Source organism: Aotus nancymaae, unplaced genomic scaffold, assembly GCF_030222135.1.
Source record: "Aotus nancymaae isolate 86718 unplaced genomic scaffold, 86718_ANA_hifiasm-v0.15.2.pri h1tg000020l, whole genome shotgun sequence".
NCBI lineage: Eukaryota > Metazoa > Chordata > Mammalia > Primates > Aotidae > Aotus > Aotus nancymaae.
Window position 1 is genome coordinate 27148458 of NW_026988432.1, and position 16976 is coordinate 27165433.

Below are 16976 nucleotides of genomic sequence, written 5' to 3' on the forward strand. Positions count from 1 at the left end.
AACCAAGGATAATAAAAATAACAAAAATGAACTTGCAGTAATGTTCATTGCCATATTGGTTGTTATAAAGATTACAAGAGTTCATACATGGTAAAGTGCTTAGAATAGAGTCTGGCAGATAATAAGCACTTAATAACTTTCGCTAATAATATTCCTACTACTGGCTATGTGACTTGGGGAGACACTTAGGCTCCCTGAGTCTCCGTTGCTTTAACTCTAACATAGGGATGATACCAGCTACCTGTAAACTATAAAGCACTCACAAACATAAAGTTTTCCTCTTATCTATGATTGTTATCTTGAGAATAAATAGACATTTTGTCCATCATTTAATTTAATTTTTTTTTTTTTAGAGACAGGATCTTTCTTACTGACCTAGAGTGCAGGCTGGAGTGCATTGGTATGATCCTAACTCACTGCAGCCAGAAACTCCTGGGTTTGAGTGGCCTTCTTGACTCTCAGTCTCCCAAGTAGCTAGGACTACAGGCATGTACTACCATGCCTAACTAATTTTTTGAAAATTTTTGTAGAGACAATGTCTCACTGTGTTGCCCAGGCTAGTCCTGGGCTCCAGCGATCCTCCTGCCTTGGCCTCCCAAAGTGTTGGGTTTACAGATATGAGTCACCATGCCTGGCGAGATATTCTGTCTATCAATAGTGAGCATCTCAGCATGGTGTGGTGGTTGATGCCTGTAATCCCAGCACTTTGGAAGGCTGAGGCACGAGGATCACTGCAGGCTAGGAGTTGGAGACCAGCCCTGGCAACATAGCAAGACCCTGTCTCTACAAAAAAAAATTGTTTAAATTAGCCAGACATGGTGACATGTGCTTGTAGTCTCAGTTATTTGGGTGGCAAAGGTGGGAGGATCAATTGAGGCCAGGAGTTCAAGGATGCAGTAAGCCATGATCACGCTACTGCATTCCAGCCTGGGCGACAGAGTGAGACCTTGTCTCTTAAAAAAAAGTGAGAATCGCTAAATTAGGGGTTCTCAAAGTCAAGTGAATAGGTCAGTTATTGAGGTTAACAGGTTGAGTTTTTGGTCCGAGGTCACACAGGAAATGGAGTCAGGGCTGCCTTTCCCTGACTCCAGTTTCCATAGTCAGGCTGTGCCATCCTGGTGCCTGCCTCTCTGCTGCTCCCTCATGTTTCCCATGCTCAGATGGCCTGCATCCAGGTCTTTAATTTTTCTTGCTACATTGTGTACAGATATGTACCTCAATAGAGCAGTGATTCATGAAAGGCTGTGTTTTGTCTTTTTAAAATTTCCCTTTCAGGGAACACTGTGAGGAGCTCCGTGTTGAATTGTTTTGTATCCACCAGAAGAAGGTATGTGAGGAGCGGAAAGCACAGATCGCATTTAATGAGGAGCTGAGGAGGCAAAAGCTGGTGGAAGAGCAGATGTTCTCCAAGCTCTGGGAGGAAGACCGATTAGCCAAGGAAAAGCGAGAAGCCCAAGAGAAGAGGAGACAGAAAGAGCTGATGGAGAACACACGCCTGGGGCTGAATGCCCAGATCACCAGCATCAAGGCACAAAGGAAGGCAGCACAGCTGCTGAAGGAAGAGGAGGCGCGCCTTGTGGTGGGCCTTTCAAATGCTTGTTACAGGGTGATCAACTCCATGGGTGTAGTACAGTTTACAGGCCTGTTACTGTATAGTTTGTCTGATGGCCTGGGCTGGTTCACAGGCACATTTCCATTGTTGGACTTTCAGTTTAATAATGTATCCAAATGTATGGTGCAGAGTACATAGAAGGGTCAAGTGTGGAAGGCCAACACATCCACAGGTGGAGAATGGTGGTGGGCAACGGATTCTGGGATTAAAAGTGGTTTCTCTTTATACTTTTCTGTTTTTCAACTCTATAACTATTTATTACATTAAAATCGCACATGCCCAGGTAATTTTCAGTTTTATCGCTGACTCAATTGTGAAAAGGCAAGTTTTATTTCTTATAGCCTCTCTAAATCTAGGTGTGTGTGTGTATTTCCAAAAATCCTTTATTCTCATCTCCTAAATCAAATACACTAACTTGTCCAACTGTACTGATGTTTCATCTTTATTACGATTCTACCTTAGGAAAGTAACAATGCACAGATTCAACATGAGAATGAACAGGATAAGCTAAAGAAACAGAAGGCAAAGCAGGAAACTAGGACCATTTTGCAAAAGGCCCTACAAGAGAGGATAGAACATATTCAGCAGGAATACAGAGAAGAACAAGACTTGAACATGAAGCTTGTGCAAAGGGCCCTTCAAGACTTACAGGAAGAGGCAGATAAAAAGAAACAAAAAAGAGTAAGACATTTATTTCATGCCTGCTACCTGCTGGAAGGGATTCCTTACTGAGTTCTCAGTCTTGTGGAAGACAGCTACAAATATGTAACAGTGCTACTTTGAGTGTGGTTCACGAGCCAACAGCATCAGCACCATCTGGGAAAATGTCAGAAATAGAAATTCACAGGCTCCAGAATCAGGATCTTCCAATCAAAATCATGACAGGGGCAGGAAATCTGTGTTTCGGCACACTCCCCCAGGTGATTCTGATGCTAACTAAAGTTTGAGGACTCCTGGAATTTGAGGAAGACTTCACTGAGAAAGTGCCATTTGAGTTGGACCTTAAAGGAAATGTAAAGTTTTGTCAGGCAAAAAGAGGAGGGAAAGGCATTCAGTATTGATTTCGCTACCTGTCCCTTTGAAATTTGTGTTGAACTTTTAAGAGTGTTTTGTGGTAGGATGCAGTGGCTCACGCCTGTAATCCCAGCACTTTAGGAGGAGGAGTCTCCTGAGGTCAGGAGCTTGAAACCAATCTGGCCAACATGATGAAACCCCTTCTCCACTAAAAATACAAAAATTAGCCGGACGTGGTGGCATGCACCTGTAATCTCAGCTACTTCAGAGGCTGAGGCAGAAGAATCACTTGAACTTGGGAGGCAGAGGTTGCAGTGAGCCGAGATCACACCACTGCACTCCAGCCTGGGCAACAAGAGCAAGATCTCGTGTCAAAAAAAAATGTTTTGTTTCTCCCATAGGTGCTTTTTCTTTTTTTCACCTTGTTCTTAGTGTGCATGTGCTTTGTTTTTTAAGTAAACTTCTCTTTTTTTTTTTTTTTTTTTTGAGACAGGGTCTTACTCTGTAACCCAGGCTGGAGTACAGTGGCATAATCATGGCTCACTATAGCTTCCCCCTCCTGGGCTCAAACAATCCTCCCACCTCAGCCTCTCGAGTAGCTGGGACTACAGATGCCCACCACCTAGGCAGGCTAATTTATATGTTTTTTGTAGAGACAGGGTTTCGCCAAGTTGCCCAGGCTGGTCTGGAGTGGGCTCAGATGATCCTCCCACCTTGGCCTCCCAAAGTGCTGGGATTACAGGTGTAATCCAGTCACTGTGCCTGGATATATCTTTTATTTTGATATGATTGTAGATTCACATGCAGTTTTAAGAAATTATATAGAGAGATTCCTTGTACCCTTTACTCTGGTTCCCTCAATGGTAATATCTTGCAAAACTATAGTACCATGCCAGTCAGGATATTGACATCAAATCAAGATACCGAACATCCATCACCACCAGGGTCTCTCATATTGCCTTAATATAGCCACATCTGCTTCTCTCTTGCTTCACCTTCTCCTTAACCCTGTTCTTTATTTCTATAATTTTATTTTGGGAATGTTATATTAGTAGAATGATATAGTATATAATTTTTTCAGATAGCTTTTCTCACTTAGCATAACTCTCAGGAGATTTATCCAGCTTTTTGGATCTATCAATAATTGTTTCTTTTTATTATTTACTTATTTATTTATTTTTAGACAGTCTGGCTCTGTCACTCAGGCTGGGAGCGCAGTGATGTGATCTCAACTCCCTGCAGCCTTGACTTGGGCTCAATTGACACTTCCGCCTCGGGGCCTACAGGCACAAGCCACCATTTTGAGCTAATTTTCTAATTTTTTGTAGAGATGGGGTCTCACTCTGCTGCCCAGATGGGTCTTGAACTCCTGGGCTTAAGTGATCCTCTTGCCTTGGCCTCCCAATGTGTTGGAATTACAGGCATGAGCCACTGTGCCCAGGCTTCTTTTTATTTTTTCTATTTATTTATTTGAGACAGAGTTTTACTCTTGTTGCACAGGCTGGAGTGCAACGGCGTGATCTTGGCTCACCACAACCTCCACCTCCCAGGTTCAAGTGATTTTCCTGCCTCAGCCTCCTGAGTAGCTGGGATTACAGGCGTGCGCTGCTGTGCCCGGTGCTTTTAGTAGAGACAGGTTTCTCCATGTTGGCCAGGCTGGTCTCACACTCCCAACCTCAGGTGACCCACCTGCCTCAGCCTCCCAATTTATTATTGAGTAGTATTCATGGTATAGATTTACCACAATTTGTTTAGCCATTCACCTGTTGAAGGACATTTGAGTTGTTTCCAGGCTATGGCTATTATAAGTAAAACTGCTATATTCATTTGAGTACAGGGTTTTCTGCAAACACAAATTCTCACTTCTTCTTTTTTTTTTTGAGATGGAGTTTTGCTCTTGTTGCCCAGGCTGGAGTGCAGTGGTGCGATCTCGACTCACCGCAACCTCCGCCTCCTGGGTTCAAGCAATTCTCCTGCCTCAACACTTCTTTTTTTTTTTTTTTTTTAATGGAGTTTCACGCTGTCACCCAGGCTGGAGTGCAGTGGCATCATCTCAGCTCACTGCAACCTCCACCTCCTGGGTTCAAGTGATTCTCCTGCCACAGCCTCCTGAGTAGCTGGGATTACAGGAGTGTGCCAACCATGCCCAGCTAATTTTTTTTTTTGTATTTTTAGTAAAGACAGGATATCGCCATGTTGGCCAGGCTGGTCTAGAACTCCTGACCTTAACTGATTCACCCACCTTAGCCTCCCGAAGTGCTTGGATTACAGGCATGAGCCACCACACCAGGCACAAATTACCATTTCTATGAGATAAATGCCTGGAAGAGCAATTGCTATATCATATAGTAATTGCATGTTTAGTTTTCTAAAGAAACTGCTTAACTGTTTTTTAGAGTAGCTATACAATCTTATATTTCCACCAGCAATACATGAGCAATCCAGTTTCTCCACATCCTCACCAGCATTTGGTGGTATCACTATTGTTCATTTTAACCATTCTGACAGATGTGTAGTAACATCTCATTGTGGTTTAATTTATATTTCCCTAATGGCTGATGATTTTGAACAACTTTTTATGTGCCTGTTTTCCATCTGTATGTCTTCTTCAGTGAAATGCCTCTTCATGTTTCTTGCCCATTTTCTGTTTTTTTTTTTTTTTTCTTTTTCTTTTTGTTGAGCCAGTATCTCACTTTGTCACTTAGGGTGCAGTACAGTAGCATGATCATAGCTCACTGCAGCCTCCAACTCCTGATTTTTGCCCATTTTCTAATTGACTTGCTTATTTGATTTGTTTTTTCCTGTTGAGGTTTTTGTTCATGATTAAATCATTTTATTTATTTATTTTAACAGTTTCAAGAGAGAATTCACATTCAGTTCCCCAGTTTAAAGCATACAATTCAGTGGATTTTACTGTATTCACAGATAATACAGCCATCACCACATTCCATTTTAGAACATTTTCACTATCCTGCTATCCCTTCTTCCCCAACTCCCACCTCCAGTCCTAAGCAGCCACTTAGCTACTTTGTGTCTCTATAGATATCCCCATTCTGGACTTTGAAATGAATGGAATCACATATTATGTGACCTTTTGACTGTCTTCTTTCACTTAGCATAACATTTTCAAGGTTTAACCACATTGTAGTATGTATCACTACTATTTTATTTGTTTATGCAGCTGAATGATATTCCATTGGGTGGATATGCCACATTTTGTTTATGCTTTATGTCAGTTGATGGACATTTGAGTTATTTCCACTTTTCGGCTGTTATGAATAATGTTACTATGAACATTCATGTACAAATTTTTGTGTGGTCATATGTTTTCACTTTTCTTTGGGGCATGTATCTAGAAGTAGCATTACTGGGTCATACAGTAACTTTGTTGAAGTTTTGAGGAACTGCCAAGCTATTTTCCAAAGTGGCTGAAAATTTTACCTTCCCATAAGCTTTGTATAAGGGTTTTGATTTATCCACATACTCAGCAACACTTTTTATTGTCTGTCTTTTTTATTTTGCCCATCCTAGTGCATCTAAAGTGGTATCTCATTATGGTTTGTATTTGTATTTCCCTAGTGACTAATGATATTGAGCCTCTTTTCCTGTGCTTAAGGCCATTTGTAGATCTTCCTTGGAGAAATCTATCTGAAAGCTATTCTCTATTCTTTTTTTTCTATTTGTTTTTGTTTTTATATACATTTTATTGCACTTTAGGTTCTGGGTTACATATAAAGAACATGCAGGATTGTTGCATAGGTACATACATGGCAATGTAGTTTGCTGCCTCCATCTCCCCATCACCTATATCTAGCGTTTCTCCCCGTTATCCCTCCCCAACTCCCTACCCGCCACTATCCCTCCCTTAGTCCCCCCCAACAGACCCAGTGTGTGATGCTCCCCTCCCTGTGTCCATGTGTTCTCATGGTTCAACATTCACCTATGAATGAGAACATGCAGTGTTTGATTTTCTGTTCTTGTGTCAGTTTGTTGAGAATGATCATTTCCAGATTCATCCATGTCCCTACAAAGGACACGAACTCATCGTTTTTTACGGCTGCCTAGTATTCCATGGTGTATATGTGCCACATTTTCTTTATCCAGTCTATCATTGATGGGTATTTGGGTTGGTTCCAGGTCTTTGCTATTGTAAACAGTGCCGCAATGAACATACGTGTGCATGTCTTTATTATAGAATGATTTATAATCCTTTGGATATATACCCAGTAATGGGATTGTGGGTCAAATGGAATTTCTATTTCTAGGTCCTTGAGGAATTGCCACACTGTCTTCCACAATGGTTGAACTAACTAATTTACACTCCCACCAACAGTGTAAAAGTGTTTGTATTTCTCCATATCCTCTCAAGCATCTGTTGTCTCCAGATTTTTTTAATGATCGCCATTCTAGCTGGCATGAGATGATATCTCATTGTGGTTTTGATTTGCATTTCTCTAATGACCAGTGATGAGCATTTTTTCATATGTTTCTTGGCCTCATATATGTCGTCTTTTGAAAAGTGTTTGTTCATGTCCTTCACCCACTTTTAAATGGGTTTGTTTTCTTCTTGTAAATCTGTTTTAGTTCTTTGTAGATTCTGGATATTAGCCCTTTGTCAGATGAGTAGATTGCAAAATTTTTTCCCCATTCTGTTGGTTGCCGGTTGACCCAAATAATTGTTCCTTTTGCTGTGCAGAAACTCTGGAGTTTAATTAGATCCCACTTGTCTATTTTGGCTTTTGTTGCCATTGCTTTTGGTGCTTTAATCATGAAGTCCTTGCCTATGCCTATGTCCTGAATGGTTTTGCCTAGGTTTTCTTCTAGGGTTTTTATGGTGTTAGATCTTATGTTTAAGTCTTTAATCCATCTGGAGTTAATTTTAGTGTAAGGTGTCAGAAGGGGTCCAGTTTCTGTTTTCTGCACATGGCTAGCCAGTTTTCCCAACACCATTTATTAAACAGGGAATCCTTTCCCCATTGCTTGTTTTTGTGAGGTTTGTCCAAGATCAGATGGTTGTAGATGTGTGGTATTGCCTCTGAGGCCTCTGTTCTGTTCCATTGGGGTCTATATCTCTGTTTTGGTACCAGTACCATGCTGTTTTGATTACTGTAGCCTTACAGTATAGTTTGAAGTCAGGTAGTGTGATGCCTCCAGCTTTGTTCTTTTTGCTTAGGGTTATCTTGGCTATGCAGGCTCTCTTTTGGTTTCATATAAGTTTAAGGTGGATTTTTCCAGATCTGTGAAGAGGGTCATAGGTAGCTTGATGGGGATAGTGTTGAATCTATAAATTACATTGGGCGGTATGGCCATTTTCACAAGATTCTTCCTAACCATGATCATGGAATTTTTCTCCATCTGTTTGTGTCCTCTCTTATTTCCTTGAGCAGTGGTTTGTAGTTCTCCTTGAGGAGGTCCTTTACATCCTTTGTTAGTTGTATTCCTAGGTATTTTATTCTCTTTGTAGCAATTGTGAATTGCAGTTCATTCTTGATTTGGCTCTCTTTAAGTCTATTATTGGTATATAGGAATGCTTGTGATTTCTGCACATTGATTTTGTATCCCAAGACTTTGCTGAAGTTGGTTATCAGTGTCAGATTTGGGCTGAGATGATGGGGTCTTATAAATATACAATCGTGTTGTCTGCAAATAGAGATAGTTTGACTTCCTCCTTTCCTAATTGAATACCCTTTATTTCTTTTTCTTGACTTTGCTCTGGCTAGAACTTCCAATACTATATTGAACAGGAGTGGTGAGAGAGGAAATCCTTGTCTAGTGCCAGATTTCAAAGGGAATGCTTCCAGTTTTTGCCCATTCAGTATGATATTGGCTGTGGGTTTGTCATAAATAGCTTTTATTATTTTGAGATATGTTCCGTTGATACCTAGTTTATTTAGAGTTTTTAGCATAAAGCGCTGTTGAATTTTGTTGAAGGCCTTCTCTGCATTTATTGAGATAATCATGTGGTTTTTGTCTTTGGTTCTGTTTATGTGGTGCATTAGATTTATAGATTTGTGTATGTTGAATGAGCCTTGCATCCCCAGGATGAAGCCTACTTGATTATGATGGATAAGCTTTTTGATGTGCTGTTGCAATTGGTTTGCCAGTATTTTATTGAAGATTTTTGCATATATGTTCATCATGGATATTGGTCTGACGTTTTCTTTTCTTGCTGAGTCTCTGCCGGGTTTTGGTATCAGGATGATGTTGGTCTCATAAAATGATTTGGGAATGATTCCCTCTTTTTGGATTGTTTGAAATAGTTTCAGAAGGAGTGGTAGCAGTTCCTCTTTGTATGTCTGGTAGAATTCAGCTGTGAACTCATCTGGACCTGGGCTTTTTGGGTGGTAGGCTATTAATTGCTGCCTCAACTTCAACCCTTGTTATTGGTCTATTCAGGGTTTCGACTTCTTCCTGGTTTAGGCTTGGGAGGGTGCAAGCGTCCAGGAATTTATCCATTTCTTTCAGGTTTACTGGTTTATGCGCATAGAGCTGTTTGTAGTAATCTCTGATGGTAGTTTGTATTTCTGTGGAATCTGTGGTGATATCCCCTTTACTGTGTTTTATTGCATCTATTTGATTCTTCTCTCTTTTCTTTTTTTATAAAGGTGGCTAGCAGTCTGTCTATTTTGTTGATCTTTTCAAAAAACCAGCTCCAGGATTTATTGATTTGTTGAAGAGTTCTTTTGTCTGTATCTCCTTCAGTTCTGCTCTGATCTTAGTTATTTCTTGTTTTCTGCTAGCTTTTGAGTTTTTTTGATCTTGTTCCTCTAGCTCTTTCAATTTTGATGATAGGTTGTCAATTTTAGATCTTTCCTTGCTTCTAATGTTGGTGTTTATTGCTATAAATTTTCCTGTAGACAGTGCTTTAAATGTGTCCCAGAGATTCTGGTATGTTGTGTCTTCATTCTTGTTGGTTTCGAACAACGTCTTTATTTCTGCCTTCATTTCATTGTTTATCCAGTCAACATTCAAGAGCCAGTCATTCAGTTTCCATGAAGCTGTGCAGTTCTGAGTTAGTTTCTGAATCCTGAGTTCTAACTTGATTGCACTGTGATCTGAGAGAGTGTTTGTTATGATTTCCGTTCTTTTGCATTTGCTGAGGAATGATTTACTTCCAATTATGTGGTCAATTTTAGAGTAGGTGTGGTGTGGTGCTGAGAAGAATGTATATTCTGTGGATTTGGGGTGGAGAGTTCTGTAGATGTCTATTAGGTTTGCTTTTGAAGATATGAGTTCAAATCCTGGATATTCTTGTTAATTTTCTGTCTTGTTGATCTGTCTAATATTGACAGTGGAGTGTTAAAGTCTCCCACTATTATTGTGTGGGAGTCTAAGTCTCTTTGTAGGTCATTAAGAATTTGCTTTATGTAGAAGACATATATGACTCCAACAAACATGAAAAAATGCTCATCATCACGGGTCATTAGAGATATGCAGATCAAAACTACATTGAGATACCATCTCATGCCAGTTAGAATAGCAATCATTAAAAATCTGGAGACAACAGATGCTGGAGAGGATGTGGAGAAATAGGTATACTTTTACACTGTTGATGGGAGTGTAAATTAGTTCAACCATTGTGGAAGACAGTGTGGCGATTCCTCAAGGACCTAGAAATAGAAATTCCATTTGACCCAGAAATCCCATTTGACCCAGCAATCCCATTACTGGGTATATATCCAAAGGATTATAAATCATTCTATTATAAGGACACATGCACACGTATGTTCACTGCGGCACTGTTTACAATTGCAAAGACTTGGAACCAACCCAAATGCCCCTTGATGATACACTGGACAGGGAAAATGTGGCACATATACACCATGGAATACTAGGCAGCCATAAAAAATGATGAGTTCGTGTCCTTTGTAGGGACATGGATGAATCTGGAAACCATCATTCTCAGCAAAGTGACACAGGAACAGAAAATCAAACACCACGTGTTCTCACTCATAAGTGGGTGTTGAACAATGAGAACACATGTGCACAGGGAGGGGAGCATCACACACTGAGGTCTGTGTTGGGGGGACTAGAGGAGGGACAGCGGGGGGTAGGGAGTTGGGGAGGGATAACATGGGGAGAAATGCCAGATATAGATGACAGGGGGGAGGGAGGCAGCAAAGCACATTGTGATGGATATACCTATGCAACAATCCTGCATGTTATTTACATGTACCCCGGAACCTAAAACAATGAAATATATATATGTATATGTAAATATTTGCTTTATGTATTGGGTTTGTAAATATTTAGGATCGTAAGCTCTTCTTGTTGCATTGATCCTTTTACCATTATGTAATGCCCTTCTTTGTCTCTTTTGATCTTTGTTGGTTTAAAGTCTATTTTATCCGAGACTAAGATTGCAACTCCTGCTTTTTTTTGCTCTCCATCTGCTTGGTAAATCTTGCTCCATCCCTTTATTTTAAGCCTATGTGTGTCCTTGCATGTGAGATGGGTTTCCTGGATACAGCACACCAATGGGTTTTCACTTTTTATCCAATTTGCCAGTCTGTGTCTTTTGATTGGGGCCTTTAGCCCATTTACATTTAAGGTTAATATCATTATTTTATTGTTAATCACAATATTGTTAATATTGTGAATTTGATCCTGCCATTTTGATGCTAGCTGGTTGTCTTGCCCATTAGTTGATGCAGTTTCTTCATTGTGTCGATGGTCTTTACCATTTGGTACATTTTTGGAGTGGCTGGTAGTGGTTGTTCTTTTCTATGTTTAGTGCTTCTTTCAGGAGCTCTTGTAAGGCAGGCCTGGTGGTGATGAAATCTCTGAGCAATTGCTTGTTCATAAAGGATTTTATTTCTTCTTCGCTTATGAAGCTTAGTTTGGCTGGATATGAAATTCTAGGTTGAAAGTTCTTTTCTTTAAGGATGTTGAATATTGGCCCTGACTGTCTTCTGGCTTGTAGGGTTTCTGTGGAGAGATCTGCTGTGAGTCTGATGGGCTTCCCTTTATGGGTAACCCAACATTTCTCTCTGGCTGCCCTTAGCATTTTTTCCTTCATTTCAACCCTGATGAATCTGACAATTATGTGCCTTGGGGTTGCTCTTCTTAAGGAATATCTTTGTGGTGTTCTCTGTATTTCCTGGACTTGAATATTGGCCTGCCTTGCTAGGTTGGGGTAGTTCTCCTGGATAATATCCTGAAGAGTGTTTTCCAGCTTGGATTCATTCTCTCCATCACATTCAGTTACATCTATCAAACGTAGATTAGGTCTTTTCATATAATACCGTATTTCTTGGAGACTTTGTTCATTTCTTTTTACTCTTTTTTCTCTAATCTTGCCTTCTCATTTTATTTCATTGAGTTGATCTTCAATCACTGATATCCTTTCTTCTGCTTGGGTGATTCAGCTATTGAAACTTGTGTATGCTTTGTGAAGTTCTCGTGTTGTGTCTTTCAGCTCCATCCATCGATTCATTTATATTCTTCTCTAAGCTGTTTATTCTCATTAGCATTTTGTCAAACCTTTTTTCAAGGTTCTTAGTTTCTTTGCATTGGGTTAGAATGTGTTCTTTTAGCTCAGAGAAGTTTCTTATTACCCACCTTCTGAAGCCTGTTTCTGTCAATTCATCAGACTAATTCTCCATCCAGCTTTGTTCCTTTGCTGGTGAGGAGTTGTGATCCCTTGAAGGAGGAGAGGCATTCTAGTTTTGGGTGTTTTCATCCTTTTTGTGCTGGTTTCTTCCCATCTTTGTGGATTTATCTACATGTGGTCTTTGTAGTTGGTGACTTTCGGATGGGGTCTCTGAATGGACATCCTTTTTGTTGATGTTGAAGTTATTTCTTTCCATTTTTTAGTTTTCCTTCTAACAGTTAGTCCCCTCTGCTGTAGGACTGCTGGAGGTCCACTCCAGACCCTGCTTGCCTGGGGATCACCTGTGGCGGCTGCAGAACAGTAAAGGTTGCTGCCAGTTTCTTCTGTTATCTTTGTCCCAGAAGGATACCCACCAGATGTCAGCCTGAGCTCTCCTTTATGAGATGTCTCTTTGGATAAACAAGGGTCAGGGAGCTGCTCGAGGAGACAGTCTGTCCCTTGTAGGAGCTCAAGTACTGAACTGTGAGCTCCATTGTTCTGTTCAGAGCTGCTGGGCAGGTATGTTTAAGTCTGCTGCAGCAGAACTCATAACTGCCTTTTTTTCCCAGGTGCTCTGTCTTGGGAAGGTGGGGCTTTATTCATAAGTTTCTGATGTGCTGCTGCCTTTTTTTTGTAGATGCCCTGCCCAGCAAGGAGGCAGCCTATTCACAGAGGCGTTGTTGAGCTGCTGTGGGCTCTGCCCAGCTGCTTTGTGAACTTCCTTGCAGTTTTGTTTATAGAAGTATAGTTAGAATTGCCTGGGTAATTGCGATCAGCCTCAATAATGGCAGACTGCCTCTGTAATGGCAGACTGCCTCGGTAATGGCAGATTACCTCAGTAATGGCGGACTGCCTCGGTAATGATGGACTGCCTTGGTATTGGTGGACTGCCTTGGTAGTGGTGGACTTCCTCGGTAATGGTGAACGCCCTTCCCCACTCAAAGCTGGACCGTTCTGGGTCCAGCTGTGCTCACTGCAAAATTCTCAATCCAGAGCATTTCAGATTGCTGGTCTTTGTGGGGGTGGATTCCGCCCAGCCAGATCACCTGTTTCAGCCCCCTTTTTTTCAGTCGAATGGGCAGCTCTGTCTTTCAGACATTCCAGGTGCCAGTTGAAATGTCCACCCAGATTTGTGTGAGTTTTTGTGTGAAGACGCGCTGTGCTGGCTGAAACAGCCGGGCTGGAAACTCATGATGCTTTTCAGCCTGGGAATCTTCTGGTCTGTGGGCAGTAAAAAGTTGTTTGGAAATGCGGTGGTCATTCACCCTCTGCATTGTTCTCGCTGGGAACTGCACTCCAAAGCTGTTCCTATATGGCCATCTTGGATCCCTCGCCCAACTGTTCTCTATTCTTAGGGACATCTATTTAAGTTGTTTGCCCATGTTTTAGTTGGGTTATTGGTCCTTTTATTATGAATTGCAAGAGTTCTTTATATATTCTAGATTCAAGTCCCTTATCAGATAAATGACTTACAATTATTTTCTTTCATTCTGTAGGTTGTCTTTTCACTTTTTTGATGGTGTCCTTTGAATCACAAAATTTTTAAATTTTGACGAAGTTCAATTTAGCTATATTTTCTTTTGTTGCTTATGCTTTGGGGGTCATATCTAAAAAATGGTTGCCTACTCTAGGATCACAAAGATGTACTCCTTTGTTTTATTCTTAGAGTTTTATAATTTTAGCTTTTTCATTTAAGCTTTTGATTCATTTTAAGTTTTGTGTATGGTGTGAGATAAGGATCCTAATTCATTATTTTGCATATGGATATCCAGTTATCCAAGCACCATTCTTTGAAATAATTGTCTAATTGTTCCCCTATTGAATTGTCTTATCACCTTTGTCAATTACAGTAAAGTAAAGGTTTATTTTTGGACACTCAGTTCTATTCCATCAATCTATGTATCCTTAGTCCATTATAACAAATATACACATCTTGATTATTGTAGCTTTGTAGTAAGTCTGCAATCAGAAAATGTAAATCCTGGCCAGGTGTGGTGGCTCATGCCTGTAATCCCAGCACTTTGGGAGGCTAACACAGGTGGATCACGTGAGGTCAGGGGTTCAAGACCAGCCTGACCAACATGGTGAAACCCTGTCTCTACTAAAAAAAATCAACTGGGTGTAGTGGTGCAAACCTATAATCCCAGGGAAGCTGAGGCAGGAGAATCGCTTGAACCTGGGAGGCCAAGGTTGCAATGAGCCAGGATCATGCCATTGCACTCCAGCCTGAGCAACAAGAGAGAAACTCCACCATTGCACAGCCTGGACAACAAGAGTGAAACTCTGTCTCAAAAAAAAAAAAAAATGTAAATCCTCAAACTTTGTTCTTTTTCAAATTTTTTTTTGGCAATTCTGGTTCCCTTGCATATCTTTGTATCTGGAAGTTACAGGGATCAGCTTGTCAATTTCTGCAAAGAAGCCAGTTGAGATTTTGATAAAGATTGTGTTGAATCCATAGGTCAATTTGGAAGGTGCTACCATTTTCACAGTATTGACTTCTGATTGATGAACTTAGGATGTCTTTCCATTTATTTAGGTCTTCTTTGATTTCTTTCAGTAATGTTTCTTAGTTTTCAGAGTATACATTTTACACTTATTTTGTTAAATTTATTCCTAAGTATAAAATTTCTATTTGGAAATAAAATTTTTAATTTTATTTTAGATTGATGCTGTCAAATAGAGACATAAGGACTTTTGCGTATTGGTCTTGTATCCCACAACATTGCTTAACTCATTTGTTAGTTTTAATAGTTTTGTTTATGTTGTTGTTGTTGTTTTGAGATAGAGTCTCACTTTGTCACTCAGGCTGGAGTGCAGTGGTGCGACCTTGGCTCACTGCAACCTGTCTCCCTGGTTCAAGTGATCCTGCCTCAGCCTCCTAAGTAGCTGGGGCTACAGGCTTGCACCACCACGCTCAGCTATTTTTTTTTTTTTTCAGTAGAGATGGGGTTTTACCATGTTGGCCAGGCTGGTCTTGATCTCCTGACCTCAAGTGATCTGCCCACCTCAGCCTCCAAAATTGCTGGGATTACAGGTGTGAGCCACTGCACCTGGCCAAGTTTTAATAGTTTTTTAGTGGATTACTTAGTTCACTCTTCTTTTTGGTGCCCAGATCGCCCCATCCTAGGTCTCAGGAGTCCTTTAAGTGGGCTATCATGCTCTTTTGATACTGTCCACCAATAGACTTTGATAGTTTTCTTGATTCTGACACAATAAGATGTCCTAGGTTCATCCTGTCTCTGCCCTAGTCTTATAAGTGATTATTTTCCCAAATATTCTTGGTTCTTTTTTAGTGGGAAATGGTATTGTATTAGTCTGTTTTCACACTGCTATAAAGAACTACCTACGATGGGGTAACTTATTAAAAAAAAAAAGGTACAACTGACTCACAGTTCCACATGGCTGGGGAAGGCTCAGGAAATTTAAAATCATGGTGGAAGGGGAAGCAAGGCATGTCTTAAGTGGTGGCAGGAGGGAGGGAGTGAAGAAAGCCACACTTTTAAACCATCGGATCTCAGAGGAACTCACTATCACGAGAACAGCATGGGGGAAACCACCCCCATGACCCAATCACCTTCACCAGGTCCCTCCCCTCACACATGGGGATTACAATTCAAGATGTGAATTGGCTGGGGACACAGAGCCAAACTATATCAGGTATTTAATAACAGCTACAATCTTGGTGTTGAATGAACTCATTGCTATTGGATCATTACTGCGACATGGCAGTAGCCAACTAAAATTGCCTGCATTGAATAAACAGCAGGTCCCAACTTGAGCTGCACATTACCATCACCTGGGGGAACTTAAAAGGTATCTATTAAACAGGAATTTCTGGGGGTGGGACTCAGCCCTCAATACTTTTTAAAGCTCCCCAAGTGACTCCAAAGTGTAGCTAAGATTGAGAATTGCCATAATAAAGTACAAAATGACTACCAGCTAGAAAGACAGTGCTATAAAAGCAGAAAGGACTTATTTTGTTTATCAGATTAAGATTTCATATACCTAAGTTAAAGTAAATGAAAATAAAGCTGTATCATTGAAAACTATTTGGCAACTACTTTAAAAAACACTTGGGGAAAGTGTTTGAATTAACTTATTCAACCATGTATTATCAAACATTTCAAATGGATACAAAGCATTGCACAGTGAGCCCCCATATGTCCATCACCTCACTTTAACAACCATCAACTAATGGTCATTCTTGTCTCTTCTATATACCTACCCATTTCCCCCACTACTCCTGAGTATTTTGGAGTAAACGCCAGACATAGATCTGTAAATGTTTTGGTATATAGCTCTAAAAGATTGGGATTGGAGCTTTTAAAGATGATTTTTTTTTGTTTTTCTTATTTTTTTCATCTAGACTCAGATGAGATAAAGATTGTTTTTAAATGTATCCTTACTATCACTATCACACCTGAATATTTTAACAATATGAATTTTTATGTTACATAGGAAGATATGATAAGAGAACAGAAGATATACCATAAGTATTTGGCACAGAGACGTGAGGAAGAAAAAGCTCAGGAAAAAGAATTCAATAGAATATTAGAGGAAGACAAGGAAAAGAAGTTGGCTGAGAAGGACAAGGAGCTGAAACTTGAAAAGGAGGCAAGGAAACAGCTTGTGAATGAGGTCATGTGTACAAGAAAACTTCAAGTTCAAGAAAAGTGTAAGGAACTGAATTACAGTTATGTTATAGCTTGCCCTTAATTCAGTTTTTCAATTTACAAAAAAACTAACAATTGTAATACT

General features: G+C 40.3%; 1 protein-coding gene across 1 annotated transcript in view; it reads left to right on the forward strand.

The window, feature by feature from the left end:
- The window catches only part of CFAP53 (cilia and flagella associated protein 53), a 52383-nt gene that overhangs the window by 20749 nt on the left and 14658 nt on the right, over window positions 1-16976 (forward strand). Inside the window, exons 4-6 of the mRNA XM_064379192.1 lie at window positions 1276-1579; window positions 2075-2293; window positions 16677-16893. Of these exons, the coding sequence (XP_064235262.1) occupies window positions 1276-1579; window positions 2075-2293; window positions 16677-16893 (740 nt within the window). The remainder of the gene's footprint in view (window positions 1-1275; window positions 1580-2074; window positions 2294-16676; window positions 16894-16976) is intronic.